At 40.8% G+C, this 19,776-nt stretch overlaps 1 protein-coding gene across 2 annotated transcripts in view; it reads right to left on the bottom strand.

The window, feature by feature from the left end:
* Positions 1-1,970: 1,970 nt before the first annotated feature.
* The window catches only part of Mboat4 (membrane bound O-acyltransferase domain containing 4), a 28,633-nt gene continuing 10,827 nt past the window's right edge, over positions 1,971-19,776 (bottom strand). For both annotated transcript variants that reach the window (XM_003462619.4, XM_063234557.1), the window contains one exon: positions 1,971-19,081. In XM_003462619.4, the coding sequence (XP_003462667.2) occupies positions 18,121-19,081 (961 nt within the window). In that variant the 3' untranslated portion in view covers positions 1,971-18,120. The remainder of the gene's footprint in view (positions 19,082-19,776) is intronic.

The following is a 19,776-nucleotide window of genomic DNA, read 5'->3' as shown; positions in this document are numbered from 1 at the left end:
TGCTGGAGGCACAGAAGTTCTTTGCACCTTTTTTTTTTTTTTTTTTTTGGTTTGTTGTGTTTTGTTTTGGTCTTTTTGAGACAGGGTTTCACTATGCAGTTTGGGCTGGTCTTAAATCACAGCACTTCTCCTGTCTCAGCCTCCCGAATGCTGGGATTACAGATGTGCACAACCACACCCGACTCTCTGCAATTTTATAATCAAGTTCTTTGCACTTTAATGTAGAGGTTGCTCTAACCTGAAGATACTCATAGATCTTTACTTTCTAGGTCTTATATTTTCCTTTATCATTTATTTTTAATTACAAAAGTCTGTAAATGAAGTTTATTTTTACAAGAAATTTTGTACTTTATGTCTGGGTCCCAATGTGTGGAAGATTATATATAATATATATATATATATATATATATATTTTTTTTTTTTTTTTTTTTTTTTTTTGTCTTTTTTGTTTTTATCGGTACCAGGGATCGAACTCAAGACTGCCTGCTTGCAAGGCAGGTGCTTATGCCGCTGAGCTAAATCCCCAGCCTGAAGATTATATTTTTAAATCACTTTCAGAGTTAGAACCACAAGTCACAACTGAGATCTTAATTCAGCTTATAAATTCCACTTGGAAGAGAAGGGGCAAAGAAATACAAAATTTCACAAATGATCATGACCATAAGACTTTGACTTTTCAATTATAATTGTTTTCTTGTTTGTATTTAGAATAGTACTAATGAGAAATCAGGATTTTTAAATTTGAGGACAGTAGAATGACTACTATGAAAGAAAAGCTCTGTTGCCATATATAATAGATACCATTAAATAGAATAAAATATTAAGAAAAAGCATGAGCATTTCTATGTTGTTTATAAAAACATTGCCATTAAGTTATCTTGGTTTATAATGTGTCTGGCATTTAATATCAGAATTATCTTTGACTTGGTATGTCATTGTATTATATAACATCATATGTATATATATATCCATGACAATAAGTGAAATTGTGTAGATTTGTGAACCTTCCAAAAATAGGAAATAATTTTCCTGAAAGCGAGTTTACTTAATAGCAAACATTTGAGAATTATTTCTAAACAATTTGAAACAGCTTTCTAGGGTTAGGCTACGGTGGATTTAATTTATTTTTGTCATAATGTAAATCATCAACTTTCAAAATATACGAATCAGCTCTAAAAAATCTATGTGTATAGTGTTCAGAGATAAGGGCATTATTCTGATGTGCTTTTTAAAAGATGGTTTTGAGCCATGTGTCATATTAGAACTGACATTTGGTATTTGTCCATATAAATGAACTAGTAATTACTTAAGTCCAGTACTTAAGATGTATTATTAACAAAACCCAGATAGTGAGAAATGCCCAATTAAGTAGAAACAAGTTGGCATTCACATTGTCTTACCTTGGCTGTGTCACTGAGATAGTTTTGCTGAAACTCCTTGTTTGACTCAAGCTTTTTACCTAGAAAACTTCTATTCCTGGTGGCAGTTGTATTCTACTTGACAACATTGTAGGGAGTGTTGGGAAATAGAAAAATAAAATTGAAGCACATACTCTGTGAACTAGCAGTTTAGTGAGATAAGACAAAGACACAAAAATAAATCAGGGGAATCCATTCCTATTTGTGCCCAGACGGAAGTGTAGAGGTTTGCAGAAGGAAAAGGGTTAGGACCCAGAAGTGAGGGGCAGAGTAATTAGCTGTGCTACTTTGGCCAGTGTTGTGCTGGTACATAGCCATGGAGATGTGAGCTTTCTCCCAAGAGGTATTCTGCTGTTATTCTGCTACTCTGCAGCTTTCCTGGGCTCAGAAGGCAGTTGGGGCAGCAGCAATGGTAATTAGAACAACTTGATCTCTGGATCCCAGATTCTGTGGCGATACAAGAGGTGATGAGATTCAATCTCTATTTTAAAGGAATAAGCAGATATTTTGTGATAACTCGGACCCCAGAATAAAACCCAAGGAAGCAAGAAATTAAAATTTGGGGAGCAAAGGCTTTATTTTAGGCCAGGCCTGGCGATGCAATCCCTGGGAGCCAATTTGGAGACTGCGCGCCTGACAACTAAAGGTCAGGGCTTTTATCTTGTAAAACTGCAAACAGCAGCTGGTCTCACAATGCAAGGAGGGGGGGTTGTGGCGCACTATAGAACAGGAACACGGTGATTACATTGGGAAGAGCAAAGTTCAGATAAGGGTTGGGCTAACAAGCAAGTCTCCCTGCATACAAGCGAGTTTAGATTGGGTAAACATCTTCTTTCCCTCAGCAGAGAATAGAGAAGTCTAGCAGTAATTAACAAACCCTGATAGCTTATTTTAGCACCACATCTGTTATTTGTAGAGGGCAACAATAGTTAACATCAATTAGGTAAGATTTTACAATTTTTACAGAGGAGAGCATTTCTTAAAGAACAGCACATTTTATTACAGATAGCCGGATGAGGGGTAGGGGAGGGGGTTGCAGGAAACTGAAACCCAAGGCTTTTACAGCTTTCTCAGGAAATAGAAACTTAACCTAGAAAGATAGGAAGGGAGGGAGGGGGCCGAGCGGCGCATACAGAACAGGAATGAGGCGCAGTGGTTAGAACTAGGCTATAACATTCCCCTCTGATGTTGTGATTGAGGCCAAATCTTTGGCCTTGTTAAGCACTTCTGGGGACGAGCTCCTATGTTTGTTGTCTAACCATCATTAATTTTATGTTCTGCATCTGTTGTCTGATATACGCAGTCAGTTGATTGATTATACAAGGGCCTAGAGTAACTAATATCAGTATCATAACAAGAGGACCAGCTATGGTCGCTACTAAACTAGTCATCCATGGTGGGAAGGAAAACATTTGCTCCATCCAGCTTGGAGTTCCTTGTCTTAGTTTTTCTCTTTCTTGGAGGCTTTTCTGGAGCTCAGCTAAATTTTGTTTTACTATCCCAGACTTATTAGCATACAGGCAGCATTGTTCCCCTAATGCCTAACATAGTCCTCCTTTCTCAACTAATAGGAGCTCTAGCCCTCTGCAGTTCTGGAGGGCTACTTCGGCTAATGAGTCAATTGAGCTTTCTAAGGCTTCAATAGCACTGTGAATTTGTTTCATCCCTTCATCTACCTGTTGGGATAATATGTTGTATTGGTGTGTACTAACTCCCAGAGAGGCAGTCCCCAGCCCAAGGGCCGAGAATATACTGATTCCAGCCATAGTAGGAAGAGTGGGACTTCTTGTTTGCTCATTGGCTGGTAGAGATAAGGGCCCTATTTCCTTTTTCTTCTGGGTGCCAGTAAATTCTAGGCAGGATTTGGATTAGTACACAAACCTCATCCTGGTTAACAACAAACTTTTTTGAAGCAATACAGGGGTACCATCCCGAAGTACAAGCCCACTAATGGCTGGCTGGGGCCACTATGGAGGTATTATTACCAGACCCTGTAACGTGATAGGAATGGGAGAGATCACAATATTCAGGAGCCGTGTGGCTGGAGTGATATGTGCAGGTCCCATTTAAACCCTCTGTGCTGGTGCTTTTCCACAAAGACTGAGGGAGAAATATATTACATCTGGCTGCACTAGAGGTGAGTTCACTGGTGACCGTGATGTATCCCTCGTAAAAGGGAGGCTCAGGGGGCAAACATAGCCAACACAGGATTGTTAGGCCACTGTCAATGGAGCCATTAATCAGCTCGGCAACTACTTCTAAGGGCTGGAACATCTCTGTCATTGAGGGAGGTGTAGGAGCTTCGGGCTCGGCAACAGTTAGCAACAAGGGTGTAAGAGTTCATCTAGGCTCTTCCGGCCCAGTTTCTTGTGGCCTCTTAGTGGCTGCAGGTTGGATTGGGGTTTGATCTGAGCTAGGTAACTCAATTTTCATCCAATATTTGAGGTCCCCTTTCTTTTTCCACATGCACATTTTAACACTGGGTTGGCTTGTATGGTATAGAATGCCATTACAGAGGGCTTTAGCTACTGGGGGCGTTGGAGTATGCCTCCGGAATGGACTTGGATAGACTTAGGTACTCTTATTGGGCTAGGGGCCACCACTGGATGACGCTCCCTTTTATATTGAACTGCGTGAGCTTTTCTAGGTGGTTTATACAGGATATTAACTCCAGGGTCATACCCAGTTTTATAGATCTTAGTAGTATAAGTAAGCCCCTGTCCTTGCCACCAAGGGTCTGTTGGATTTAGGAAGATATGCTCAGTTTTACAATTTTTGTTTCCTATATACTTGATAGCAAGGTATTTTTCAGAGTTGTAATATCCATTTAGGCCTCCAGTAACACATGGCCATGCATAACAGTATTGTTGGTCTGGATCTGAGGCACAATAAATGTTATAACTAGGGTCTGGTTGGTTTTGGGGACATACATATAAAGCTGTGTTATCAATGTCTTTTTCAGAATCATTGTTGAGAATCTGAGGTGCAAGGCCATAACAATAGTTGCCCTTGACTGTGTAACCAACTCTTTCAATCAAATTACCATTAAAGAGTGTACACAGGTCAATAGTGATTTGGTTTGTGTCACCCTTAGACCTGCCTAACTCCTCTTTAGTCTTTTAGTCTGAAATAACTCAGTCTCCATTCCCAGGGGTTACAGTCACAATTGAGTACCAGACTATACACCACAATATAGACATGATTTGTATAACTAAGAGTTCTTAACAAATTTTAACTTTAATGGGTTACCAGTCCGCTGTATAGTCCATTGAGAACACTCCTCACTGTCTGTTGCTTCCAGTGGCTTGACATGGGTATGGTGAATCCACGCAGTCTTTCCTGCTACCTTGACGGCGGTGGGAGTACTGAGTACCACGGTGAAAGGTCCTTCCCAGCGGGGTTCGAGGGAGTCGCGGTGGTGGCGTTGCACCAAGACTGGAGTCCCCGGCTCCATCGGTGCCTTGAGGGGCATCTCTGAAGGCAGATCCAGGTGTTTTTGTCTAAACAGCTGGTGGATCGAGGCTGGAGTGTCTGTGGGGGCTTAATGAGATACTGGTTAGTTATTTCAACTAATTTGTCCTCTGACAGTCTCGGGACCAGTGGAACATAGCTTCAAAGGGGGCCTTCCGAACATAGCTTCAAAGGGGGAAATTCAAGAAACATATGGAGTACATCTAGTTCTTAGCAACGCAAAGGGAAGCAGGCTCACCTAATTATCGCCAGTTTCTAAAGACAGCTTAGCTAAAGTGTCCTTGAGAGTTCAGTTCATACGTTCTACTTGCCCTGAGCTTTGTGGCCAATAGGTACAGTGGAGTTTCTAATTAATCTTTAATGCCTGGGCTAACTTTTGGGTGACTTGAGCTATGAAAGTGGGGCCATTATCAGACCCCATTGATAGTGGGAGGCCAAATCGAGGTATGATCTCATCTAATAGCTTTTTAATACCACTAAGGCTGACTCGGACTTAGTAGGGAAAGCCTCTACCCAGACAGTGAAGGTGTCTACTAATACCAAGAGATAGCGGTGCCCCTGTAAACCAGGCTTTACCATGTCCTGAAGTCTACTTCCCAATGTTCTCCTGGAACAATTCCTCGATGTTGGGTGGTCTCCAGTGTAGAGCTCTTGGCTGAGTTGACTAACAAGCCCTGTGAGCATCTAGAGCTCAAAGAGGCGGTCAGTTTGGAGAGTTTTGGAATAAAAAACCGAGTTCTGAACAATTCTGCAAGTTTAGTTCCCCCTAAATGGGTAGTTTGGTGAGCCCGGTGTAACAGCTCCCGTCCTAGTGCCTCCAGTAACAGTACTCGTTTATCAGGTAACTGGTACCAGCCCTCTGGGATGGGGGACTTCGCTCCAAGTTGAGACGCTAACTGCAGGTCCTTTTCTATGTAGACCAGTTCTGATAAAGTGGGAGGAACCAACATCAGAGCAGTTACCTCCTCAGTTGGCCCCTCTGATGTAGTGGCTATTTTTCGAGCGGCCTGATCTGCCAAATTGTTTCCTAGGGTGAATAACAGCAACCCGCTAAGGCAGCCAGACTGCTGCCAGCAAGTTTAGGATCCATGGAGCATTTTTTTATCTTAGTCTCGGCTGAGGTTAAGAGACCTCGCTCCTGATAGATGGCTCCATGTACATGTACAGTAGCAAAAGCCTACCTATGGTCAGTATAGATGTTTACTCTCTTTCCTGTGGCTAGTTTTAGCACCTCAAAGCAATGAGCTCCACCTTTTGGGCAAAGGTGCCAGGCTCTAACCATTTAACCCAGAGTACTTCCTTTTCGGTGTCACTGCTGCCCCGACCACTCGTTTGCCATTCTGAATGAAGCTGCTTCCATCGGTGAAATAGTTGTCGGCATTTCCCAAAGGCTGGTCGGTAAGATCAGCCCGTAGGTTCTGCTGCAGTTCAAGGATGTCAGCACATTCATGGAGAGGTGTCCTTTGTTCCTCTCGGTCGTCGTCAGGCATAAGGGTGGCTGAGTTTAAAGCTGAAGAAGTCTTGAAAACTACCGACTCTGGGTCTAGGAGCAGGGCCTGATAGTGTGAAATTCTAGCATTCGAAAGCCATTTTTTGGGAGGGGTTTTGATAAGAGTCTCTAAACTGTGGGAGATCACCACAGAAATCTTCTGTCCATAAGTAAGTTTTTTAGCCTCTTTAAGTAACATTGCCACAGCAGCTAGGATTTTCAGGCAGGGGGGGGTCATCCTCCTGTCATTGGATCAAGTCTTTTGGAGAGGTAGGCTATAGGCCTCTTCCAAGAGCCAATGTCCTGGGTTAGAACTCCTTTGGCAATGCTCTTGAGTTTATCTATGAACAAGGTGAATGGCTTGGTAACCTCAGGGAGTCCCAGGGCTGGGGCCTCTGTCAAGGCCCACTTGAGCTGCTGAAAGGCCCGTTCACATTCATCAGTCCAGTTTAGTGAGTTTCTCCCTTAAGGGAGTCATAAAGGGAGCGAGCTGTTTCAGTAAAATTTAGAATCCATAGCCTACAGTATCCAACTGCCTCCAGAAACTCCCGTACTTTTTTTTTTTTTTTTTTTTTTTTTAGTTTCTCTCTCATAGAGCAATTTTAACACCTTGGTTATCTTCTTGTTGGTAGCTTCTTGTAAATTCTCCCTGTTTTCAAAGACCTTTTGTGCTGTCTCTATTAACTGGCTGAGGGGCATTTTCTTAAATCTCTCAAACCTTTGGAAGTTTTGTCTAACATGTGGGGCCGACTGAGTTGCAAAGAGAACAACTGGTGATACTGGGAAACCTCCTTAGCTCTGGATGTTCAATCGGGGTGGGACAAAAGGAAAACATGGTTCTAGCATTCCAAATCAGCAGGTTTCATCTGGATGGTACACCGCTTTTTGTTTTGGGTGCCACGTGGCAGGCCATCATTTTACTGAAATTACATACTTAACAAAAAGGGCTTTTTCATAGGTAACAAAATTGTGCCGCATAATCTCCCAGGTGTTCACAGCACATGCAAGAACTTGTATCTTATCTCTATAATCACCTATAATCTCTATAATCACATTAGGCACAATAGTTATTTCTTTTAAATCTAGATTGGCCTTTTCTTTCTTTCTTTTTTTTTTAACTTATTATTAGTCAATTACCTTTTTTCTCTTACTTTTTAGACAACATTAAAACCTTTAACAAAATCCTTGAAGTGACCTTTTAGTAGTCTAAAGCATATTTAATTATTTTATGTCTTTTTACCACATTAAAATGCTATATTTAAAAAAAAAACCATAACCTTTTAACTGGCTCAATTACAGTATGACCTGGTTTTTACTTGGTAAAGTTGATATGATTCTTAAAAACCATAAATATACATATATATATGTGCACATAATGTTTACATTTTAACCAGAAAGAAAAATTCTCTTTTTAAAAAGGCATGCGGAGGTTGCAAGTAATCAATTGAGGACTAAAACATTAAACAAGGCACCACAACATAAAAGACACAAACAAAGGTTGTTTCATGCACAGTTTGGTGAGCTAAAGGAAATAATTTTTTTATTATGAACCTTGAGTCTAATAAGCCATATGGATCCTGCAACAGAAATGGGCAACAAGCCCCTAAGTTAGTAACAAATTCAAACAGGCAGACAATTCTAAAGTACAAAAACACTGAACATAAATATCTAAATCCCTTTGTCCGTTTTGGGCTCGTAAAAGGGGTTCCTAGGAGAGAATGTTCTGTTAGATTGGGGGTAACCAAAAGGAGAACAATTAGAACAAATGGACACAAAGACAGACATACAAGACAAGACATGCTGCAGCAAAAATGGCCTTTGCTCAAAAATCAACCAATTTTTGGATTTCTGGAGGAATTTAACAAACTAACCAACTGAACGGTTCGCTACCCAGGGCAGAGTCACAAATGGATGGAGTCCGTCCCAAAAACCAACTGGCTCTGGCCTCAGGAGTTCCACGCTCCCAAATTGAGGGCGTCCCCTCCAAGGCACAAACTTAACCGCGGCCAAACAAACCCTCCAGAGTACTTACTTTCAAATGTTCAGAAATGAGTCTGGGGTCTTGCTCCTATCCCAGATGAGCCCCCAAATGTGATAACTCAGACCCTGGAATAAAACCCAAGGAAGCAAGAAATTAAAATTTGGGGAGCAAAAAGGCTTTATTTTAGGCCAGGCCTGGCAACACAATCCCCGGGAGCCAATCTGGAGACTGTGTGCCTGACAACTAAAAGTCAGGGCTTTATCTTGTAAAACATATCAATTGGGTAAGATTTTACAATTTTTACAGAGGAGAACATTTCTTAAAGAACAGCACATTTTATCACAGATAGCCAGATGAGGGGTACGGGAGGGGGTTGCAGGAAACTGAAACCTAAGGCTTTTACAGCTTTCTCAGGAAATAGAAACTTAACCTAGAAAGATAGGAAGGGAGGGAGGGGGCCGAGCAGCGCATACAGAACAGGAATGAGACCCAATGGTTAGAACTAGGCTATAACAATTTTAGTGAAAAAATGATTCAAGAATGACTTTCAGATTTCTTTTTCAGGGGGATACATGTGAAGAAGTAATAGTGAAGGTTAAAAAAAAAAAAATGGATTACTGACCACATGTCAATCCCACCCATTAGAAATGCCATGGTTTGCCTGGTTTCAGATCTTCCATCAAAAAATCCCATTGATACGTGTGACACTAACCTATTTTATGAATTCTTTGAAGGTTGATACAGTAGCATCATCATAGCATAGTGGTTACAGTGTGGGCTCTAGAATCAGACCACCTGGACTTTTAGCTTTTCCTGTTATAGGCATGTGACTGTTACCATTTGAATGTAATGTTTCCCCAAAGGTCCATGAGTTAAAGACTTGGTCCCTCACCCATGGAGCTGGTGGAAGATGCCGGGGTTAGTGGGAGGAAGGTCACTGAGGGGTATGTCCTTGGTGGGATGTTGGAACACCAGCTCCTTGCCCCTCTTTGCTCTCCAGCCACCATGAGTTAAACAGGTCTTCCTCCCACATGTTTCCCTGTGCACAGGCCCAAACTGACAGGGACAAGTGACCCTAGTCTGAAACCATGAGCCAAAATAAACATTTTCTCCTTTTAAGGCAATTGTCTTAGGTATTTTATTACATACAGGAATGGAAAACTGGTTAACATACTGAGTTTAGCCAAGCTATTTAATCTCTGTCCCATTTTCACACCTATAAAATGAGAATAAAGTAATTTTAGTACCTATTTTATAAGGTGGTTGTGAAGTTTAAATGTAATATGCAGAGTGCTCACAAACATAGTGATACTTAAATAATAGCTATTGGGGGCTGGGTATAGCTCAGTAGACCATTTGCCCAGCATGCACAAGACCGCAGATTGAATCTCAACACTGTGGGAAAAAAAATGCCACCAATTCCTTGTCCTGCTAAGCAGTTTCTTCTCAAGTACACAAATCTCTTTAAACATACATAATAGTCTTTATAAAATACTGTGCAGACGGTCACATTGAGTCATGCAGTAGCTCTTGTTCCAGTCATTTGTTGCATACTTAAGTTTAGTCAGGAAGGGCTCCAGGATTATCAGTAAACACTGCCAGGGTGCTGTGACCAGTGCCCCCAGTAAAGTTCCTATATCTACCTGCCCTCGTCCTGCACCAAACCTTACAAGATTCAGACTTTTTTTTTCAAGAACAAGGAAATCATCCAGGTTAAAACAAGGGGAAGGACTGGTGGGTCTGAAACTAAGGTTCTTTTAACAGTGAATACAAGAGACCACACTGGAGAAAAGCTGCACCTTGGAATGCTTATAGCAAGCATGGAAGAATGCAACCATAAAAGTTGGGCATCATGCCAAGGACACCCATCATCACTGCACGTGGAGGAATCCAGGCTGCCATCCCCCTATTTATCATCTGCAGCTTGGGTCCTGCAAAGATGAGACTGTCAGTCCAAAAGACCAGTCACCAGGTATCCTGCTCAGAAGCACATTTTCACCCCTAACACACAGCAAACACTGCTGCTCCTTTAGTGGGTCTGCACAAGCAGTGGCAGCAGGTGGTCTACACTGGGGATCTGGTGAAAGATTAGCACCTAGGCAGAGTCACCAAACCGCAGGGGTGTGGAAGGAAAGAAAACATTCCAGGAATTTATAACTTGAACATATGAGTAGAAGTTCCCTGGATATAAACTGAGGTTTTGGAGGTTTTGGAGCCACCCATCACCCCTGGATATCATAGGAAATCTGAGCACATCATCCTTTCAACCACTTTAGTTGGGAAAGAAGAGCTTGTTTTTCATAGTCAAGAACTCATCAAAGTTTGTCTTTTTTATAACCACTGAACAAGAGCAAATTATTGATAAACGTTTTTAAATTTACATACTTTTAAACAATTTTTTGTATTTCTAGCCCTCAAGATATTCATTTACCTATTAGAATATTCATTGGTGGTAAAGAGTGGGGGTGTGGGAAGATTAAATTGCAGTGCTGACTGTTGAGGACAAATACTGCAGAATACCAGGGAACTTCTTATTGGTAAACAGGAAAACCACCTAGCTGAGATAGGCCAAGTGTGCTACTGTAGCAGATGGCTCCAGATGTCCAGGATACCAAAAACAAAGGTCTGTTACCTACTGCAGGTCCATCACAGACTGACTGTGGCGCTACACCGAGGCTGTGGTCTCCAGAAGCTGAGCTGTCAGAGACGGGGGACTAACCTTTTGCTTCTGTTCCTACTTCCTTGGCCCAAGGAAGTCACGTGGTCAAGCTTGATCTCAGAATGGAGGGGAATAAATTCCGAAACAGCATCTCTCTTCTTTTTACCACTTATTTCTCTTCTGTTCCCCAACTTCATGGTCCATGTAGTTGTATAGTACTTTCTGTCTCAGATCCTGCAGCTATAGTTTCCACCAACTATGGCTCAAAAATATTTGAAAAAAATTAGTCTGTACTGAATATGCATGGACTTTTTTTCTTGTCATTCCCACACTATACAGTGTAACAGCTATTTACATAGCATTTGCATTATATTAGGTGCTTAGTATATTTAGAGTGAGTGGTTTTTTAGGGGGGGGTGGGCTTGGTTTGGTTTTGGTGGGTTTTTTTTGTTTTTGTTTTTTTGTCTTTTTCCTTTTTATCGGTACCAAGGATCGAACTCACAACTGCCTGCTTGCCAGGCAGGCGCTTATGCCATTGAGCTAAATCCTTGGCCTCGAGTGAGTTATTTTGCTTTGTTTTTTGATGGTAATGGGACTTGAACCCAGAGCCTTGTGTGTGCTACACATATACTCTACCACTGAGCTACATCCCTAGCCCAGTCACTTTTTTTTTTTGACACAGTTTCTACATGAAATTCTGTTGTACTCACTCTGTAGCCCAGGCTGGCCTCAAAGTCGTGGTTATCCCCTTCCTTAGCTTCCCTAGTGCTGGGCTGATAGGCGTATGCTACCACAACCAGCCTAAAATGGCTTTAAAAATATACAGGGCGATGCAAAATATATGTGTATTATATAAAGATATACTATTTTCTCTGGGGATTTAGCTCAGCGGCATAAGCACCTGCCTTGCAAGCAGGCAGTTGTGAGTTCAATCCCTGGTACTGATAAAATATATATATGCTATTTTCTATACGAGATATGAACATGTGCAGATTTGGATGCCCAATAGAGATCCCAAAACCAATCAACCAATCCTTAATGGACAAAAAGGAGCAGTTGTATTCCAGAACCATGACATAGCTGCTTTTTCCCTTCTCACTTTCAGTCCTCTCCTTCTGCTTTTCTGCTTTCAGCTTTCTACTCCATTTCCACCTCCAAGACATGCTCAGTTCCTCTTGCTCTCAGACATACTTCTCAAGATAAAGTCAGGACAGATTGGTAACAACCCCTCCCCAGCCCCTAAGTGGCCATGATTTGCTGTCCCATTCTCCCTCAGCTGTAACGGTTATCAGCAAGTGGCAATCCGTTTCATCCACACAGATTCCCATTTCTTCCTGTTCAGGTTATTTTGAAGCAAATCTAAGATACAGCATTTTATCTGTATGTATCTCTGAAATGTGACCCTTTGTTTAACAAAATAATCACAAAATGATCGTTATACTTGAAAAATTTTACAAGAATGTTCTAATATCTAGCTAGGGTTCCAATTTCCCTATAAATTTCCATTTACAGCTGGTTCATTTGGATCAGGATCTAAAGTGCGTACATTTATAGAGCTATATAAGTAGAAAAAGAAATTACAGAAATAAAATGTACTTGGGGTCATCTATACATTCAAGAAATTGGAAGGAAATTCCCTTGCTCTTCTCTTCCATCCTGAACAACATGTTCCCTGGTCTTCACATCTTTGCAGCCCTAGGCATCAACACAATGTTCTTTCTACAGGGAAGCTCAACCTAGATTCTAAACAATTTGGAAATTGTGAAAAACACCCCTTTGAAAAGTTGGGGATGGAAGAAAGTACCACCTTTTATGTCTTCAGGATGTGTTCCTCTGAGGCTCTTGATTTAACTTAGGTATTTAGCTGGCCTTGCAACTAAACCCTGTATACACTTAGATTATGTAATCTGCACATTATCCCTGCAAGGAAAGCACACATACATAATTACAAGTGTGGTTCAAAAGTGTTTCTGAAGAAATAGGTTCAGAAAGAAACAAAGACACTCCCTTAAAAACAATCTGGTATCTCTTGGTACTTTGCAAATTGGTTCTGGAAATGAGGCCCTAAAGTACATTAATATTATAAGTGACTAGCCACCAAATACAGACCAAGAGATTAAAAGCAGGGAAGAAAGAGAAGTTAAGTGTTTTATTAGCACTAAAGCAGCAGTGTTTACTCTCAGTTTTTTAATGAGCCACACAAAGTATCATTGTGGTCTTTAAATGATGAAGACAGTGGGAGAAACACCATAAAACATGCTTCTTATCCACAGTGAACCTTGGGCATCCTGCAGATTTTCTTTTATTTCTTCCTGTAAAACTCATATTGAATAATCAGAAAGTCAAGTTGGAGAATCATACTTTACTTTTTCCTGCTTACTGTGTTAAAAACTTGTCAAATCACTTACATAATCATACCTTCAGCCTTAAAAGACACACACACAACCCGCACACACGTCTAGTTTAGTTAAGAAACAGGCCCAAGACAGCATTACTGGGGTCCCACAGATGGTAGTGGTAGAATGGGATTGAATCAAACCACCTGATCTCAGAGAGGGGCACCTTTTCCAATATCAGAATCAATAATAATTCAGAAGAAAATGCTAAAAAACGATGCTCATTTTACCATTGCTTTTAAATGCTTTGGAAAGATTACAGTTGAAAATTTGGGGAAAGTTCAGATGAAATGTAGTCACTGTCCCTTCACCCCTTAGTGCTAAGCTCAAAGATGAATGAAATTTCCTACACAATTCGTATTCTATAACACAAAAGAATCTGTTGGAAGTGACTTAAATGGATGATCTTATAATTGGAATTTTAATCAGGAGGATCATTGATGATTGTTTATTTTATCTCAGTCTGTTTCCTGTTGCTATGACAAAATACCTGTGGCTAGGAAACACATAAAGAAAAATGCTATAATTTTGAAGCTCCAAGAGCATGGCACTAGGGTGGGAGGTTTTAAGCAAGAGAAGGAAAATATCAAATATAGTTCTGGGAACAAAGTCAGAGCAAATTAATGAAATAGATTAATAAGCAGATGCAACTAACTAGTCAGTAGCAAGGGAATTTGAAAGAGAGTGGGAAGGGACTGAGGAGCAACAGAATCAGTAATGGAGGACAAGGAATCTGAAGTTGCCAATTGCTGCAGCTGGAGAAAACTGAAAGAGTTAAGTCCTAACAAAAGTAGTGGGATGGCAAAGGCACCTTCATTTTTTCCTGCTGCCCTCATGGGTCCCATGTTTTCTGCTGTGGACAGATGGCTCCTGGCTCCACATCTCTGGCTCTGGCATTTTATCTTAGATCAGTCTCCGCAAATAACATTGTTCTTTATACTGTCCAGCTAAGCTACTGTCCAGCTAAGTGACATACACCCTACTGGATGCAAACTGAAAGGGCAGGAAGTGGACACCTCCATCCACCCATCAGAAGAGATGTTACCTTTGATCATCAATGGGAAGATAAATCTGGAAGCCAGATTACATTTTAAAAGTTTTGTTTAATCAACTTCTTTTTCAATTTTTTAAACATTTCCTCGGGAGCATTTCCCTAAGCATAAAAAGCACTCAGTTAATTTTTTTTAAGTGTAACATATATATCAAACTTTACACACATTCATATACAACTTGAAGGATTTTGTTTTTCAGTACTAGGAATTCTTGCTAGGTAGGCATTTATGCCACTGAGCTAGGAATTTTATTTTTACTTTTTATTTTGCAACAGGGCTTGCTAAATCACTAAGTTGCCCAAGCTGTGCTGAAATTTGCACTCCTCCTGCCTCAACCTCTCTGAATCCTGGAATTGCAGGTGTGCCACCAACAGCACATTGAAGGATTTTTATAAGCTAAAATATTTGTGTAGACAGTGTCCCAGAATACAAGCATTTATTTGTTTTTGATGTTTTATTTTTAGTATAATTATCTTAACTATATATACATATACATATATTTTTTCTTTCAACTTCTCAAACTAATGAAACAGTACTATGTTTACAAATGCATGTCTGATTTATTCCACTTATGAGTGTGTTCTCAAGTTGCATCCATTTACCTATAAAATTCTCCAGTTTATTCTTCTTTATGGCTGAATAGTACTCTACTATATAAAAATATCATATCTTCTTTATCCCTTCTTTGGTTGATGGACATTTAGGTTATTTACAAGATCTAGCTATTTCAAATTGTGCTTCAATAAACAGGGGTGCACGTACACCACAGTAGTGCAGTGTTTTTAATTCTTCTGGGAAGATACCCGGAAGGAGAATAGTTGGGTCAAATGGGACCTTCAATCCTAGTTTTTTGAGGAATCTCTACACTGGTTTTCACAGTGGTTTCACCAGTCTACACTCCCCACAAAAGTAGAAAAAGGTTCCTTTTTCCCCACAGCCTCTCCAGCATTTATTATTGGTTGATTTCTTGATAATTGCCATTCTTTCTGGGTTGAGGTAGAATCTCAGTGTCCTTTTAATTTACATCTCTCATGTGACTAGTGATGTCAGACATTTAATATATTTATTTGTTATTTGTATTTCTAGTATTCGTGTTTGCTAGTATTTCTAGTATTTGTGTTTTCACCATATTGGTTCTTCCTACCCAAGAGCACAGGACAGCTTTCCATTTTATAATATCCTCTTCAATCTCCTTTTTCAGAGTACTGTAGTTTTCAATTTAGAGGTCTATTATATCCTTTATTAGATTGATTCCTCGGCTTGTCTTTCTTTCTTTCTTTTGTTTTTATGCTATCGTGAAAATTGTTTCCCAGATTTCTCTCTCACTGAGGATGTTATTCACATACATAAAGGCTATTGACTTTTTTTTTTTTGGTACCAGAGATCAAACTCATGACCTCATGTCTGCTAGGTAGGTATTTATGCCACTGAGCTAAATCCCCAGCCCAAAACTATTGACTTTTGAGTGTTGACTTTGTATCCAGCTATGCTACTGAATTTGCTTATTAAAACTAGTAGTCTTCTTGATGGGGTTTTTGGAGTCTTCTTCATGTCATCTGCAAACAGTGATATCTTTATTCTTTCTATTTCCTCCTCTTGTCTGTATGCCTCACTTATCTGTATGTCAAATTATTTTTCTCTGCCAGGAAAGTTTTCTGCCATGATGTCTTGAACATTTTTTAACGTCCTTTGTTGTATCTCCTGCTTCTTTGTTGACTCCAATCAAACTTAAGTTATTCTTCCTCGTATCATCTAGCAGCTGCTGGATTGATTTCTCATGGTCCCTTGCTGTTTTTGAGACATCTTTCTTTTCCTAATCACTAACTGCAAGCCTGTCTTCAATACCTGAAATCCTATCCTCACACTGGCCTAATCTGCTTCAAATACTTTCAATGAAATTTTTATTCTCCTGGTTATCTACTTGAATCTGCTTTACAGATTCCACTTCTTTCATACACTGAGCTTCCATAATTATTTTAAGTGCATCTATTTTTTTGTCTGTATGTGCTCTAGCATCACTAAGCATGGTCTGTATCTGACAGATTATTTCACTTTCCAGGTAGGTGCTGTGCCACTAGTTACATTTTCAGCCCTAGAATAAAATATAATCAGTAGGCCAAACTCAATTTTATCAATTCTCATTGCTTAGAATAAGGGAAATCTTAAAAAGTAAGTAGACTTAAATTTGATTTAAAGAAAAAACATCACATACTAACACAGCAGCCCACAGATGTGGCAGTACTGTGAATTGTTAGTGAAAAAGCCTTGCTTTAGTGTCACACAGCAGTGCCGATACTTTTCTCTTTGGGGGGCTGTTTTATTTTTTCGTGGTTTATTAGTGTTTGTGGTGTCAGGACCTTGAGCACACTAGTCAAGCACTCTACCACTAAACTGTGTACTCAAGGAAGAAACCAAGTAGTTTTTAGGATGTGCTAAGGAAACGGAATGAGACCACCCAGCACGTATGTCCTGCTCTTTGTTTCTTTGTGTGTTATTTGTGGAGTCAGTTTGTACTTAGTGATTACTTACATAGTTATCAAATCTTAGGTGGATTTTCACTTATCCTCTAGGAATGATATCATCCTTCCTATCTTTAGATTAAATTTTCAAATTTCTGAGTTCAAGCCAAAGTTTTGATACCTGTGGGTAGTGATATAACAAACCAATCTGATGATAGCATCGCAGTTTTGGTTTGGTTTGGTTGTTTGGTGTTTGCTGTGACCTAGACATGGTTTGAGTGTCCCCTACATGCCCACAGCCTGGAGGCCTGGTCCTGAGGGTGGTGATATTGGGAGGCTGGGCGGTAATGGAAACTTGAAGAGGGAGAGCACACTTGGAGGTGCTTAGGTCAAATCAGGATGTGCCCTCCAAAGAGATTAAGGGAATTCTCAGTTAATCACTTGGTAGTTCTCCATAGCAATCATTACAAAAGCTGGATCCTGGCCCCACCAACTCTCTGGCTTCCTATCTGAGGTGTGATCCATTGCTCTACAAGCATTGCTGCCTTGATGTGACATCATCCCCCATTAGGCCCTAACCAGAGGGCAAGACAATAGGGCTGCCCAATCTTAAACTTCAAACCTTAGAAAGTGACTAAGCTACTAACCTGCTTTTCTTCATAAGTTAGCCTGCTTCAGGTATTTCAAAATAGTGATGAAAAGCTGACTAATGCGTATTGCTAATGCATATGCTAATCACATTCCAGGATCAGAATGGCCAACTGGACAATTTTTGGATATATATACCATTTCCCACATGGCTCACAGTACCTTGTGTTGTTTTTTGTTTTGTTTTTACAGTGCTGGGGATAGAAACCAGGGCCTAGTTCGTGCTCAGCATGTGCTCTGCTACCAAGTTATGTCCTCAGCCCTCTCGTGTTTTATATATTACTTTACTTAAACTTTGCATCCACACCTAGAAAAATAAACTCAAAGGGGAGAAACCTTGGGTTTGTGTTTCACAGCCCCAGTAGCAGCAGAATAGCTTGTTAAAGTAGACAGATGCTTTTTATGATAAGTCTTTATCATATCATTGGTGTATGCATCCAATATGTACAAAACTTTATTATGGAAAAGTTGATGTATTGCAACAGTGCAATACATCTCAATTTCTAAATCAGTCATGGGTGGATAAAATGAAAGACAAGGATAGATGTCACTCAACTTTGTGCTTTCTCTTCATTAATAAAAAAAGCAAAATACAGTATACCACAGGAAAGGCACTACTGTAAGAATTACACAGAGACCAGAGAGAAGAGAGGCTCCTGCCTTCCACAGCCAGCAGTATGTAGGCAACAAGGAGCTGGGTGTAGGCCCAGGAGAGAGCTCTGTAGAGTAACCTCATGGGCCAGGATCTGATAGATGAGCTGGCGAAGGCGTGAATCAGATGATCAGCTTCCACCATCACAGCCCAGCACAGGAAGCCAAATACTTGTCCGGGATGCAGCCCGTGCCACCAGGCCGAGAAGGCAAAGGTCTGTACTCGTGGCCACTCCCTGCTCTGCTGGAACACCAGCCGGCGCAGCCACCGGGCTGTGCTCTGGTTCCACTTTCTTGTGAACAGGGACACCCTGTGGGAAGTTTCCAGGGTCCAGATGTCCACGTCAGGGACATATCCTTCTTCATCAGTGCTCTGGCCAGACTCAGACCCAAAGCCGGCTGCGTGGAGGAGGCAATCATCCAGGATCCACTGGGCGTAGTAAGCGACTTTGAAGAGCCCAGCCGTGGACCACAGAACATAAACGCACTCGAGCTGCTGGCAGTTAGTCAGTCCTGCTCCTGCACTTACCACACCTCTCAGGACCACTTTTAGGCACTCCAGTCCAAGAATCTGCAGGCCTCTCCAGATCAGACCCCAGAAACAGCAGCCACACAAAGAGCTGGATCCTTGAACGTGAGCCTCAAATCTCTGGAAGGAACACAGAGGGCCTCCCAGCAGAGCAGGGAAAAAGAGCAAGTAGCTGAAATAGGGCAGGGCCTTATGCAGATACTCAAACAAAGAGCTCCTGCTCCTGATGCCTACTGTTGCTACTTCCACTTTCCCCTCACAAATGTCCAGAGAGAGGGATGTGACCCTCTGGGTCAACAGCATGAGGGAAGAAAGAGTGATGCAGAACCTGAAAGAGATTTTTTTTCTTAATATAAAAGCATTCTGCATTTACTATCTCTCCCATTCTAATCTGCTGTACATGATCTCATTGCAAATCATGTCCACAAAGACTCTTGGATTAATTCGGATTCACTCACTCTTTTAGACAGGATTAAAAGGTAGATGGAGCCAGATGTGGTGCTGCACATCTGTAATCCAAGCACTATGGAAACTTGAGAAAGGAAGATTGAAAATTCAAGTCCAGCCTGGGTAACTTAGTGATTTGGCAAGACCCTGTCTCAAAATAATAATAATATAATAATAATAATAATGGGTTAGGGCTCAGTGTGAAGGCCCTAGTTTCTCTACTACCTCAAAAAAGGTAAATGGCAAAATGTATCATTAATCAGTGATACAAGGAAAAGAAAGATGAGGAATATTGTAGGGAAATATTGATTATCATATTTCAAGAATGACTTAAAATGATTATGATTAGAGGTGAGAGAAATTTGCCATGGAAACAAAACAGTAACTTAATCCTTTTTCACTAGAAACCAGACTCTGACTCTGCACGATCTGGGACGTGTGCTGAGCTGAGTCCACAGCAGTCTGAGTTCCTCATCAGTCACCTGAACTTACTGCTCCGCCATGGAAGGTCCTGCTGACGGATGATGGGTGAAGACAGTTAGTGAAAGCTACAGGAATTCTGTCCTGGGGAGAGAA

This window comes from Cavia porcellus, unplaced genomic scaffold (genome assembly GCF_034190915.1).
Source record: "Cavia porcellus strain 051 isolate PalLab524CR breed Dunkin Hartley unplaced genomic scaffold, mCavPor4.1 scaffold_24, whole genome shotgun sequence".
NCBI lineage: Eukaryota > Metazoa > Chordata > Mammalia > Rodentia > Caviidae > Cavia > Cavia porcellus.
This window is presented reverse-complemented; position numbering and strand designations above follow the sequence as displayed.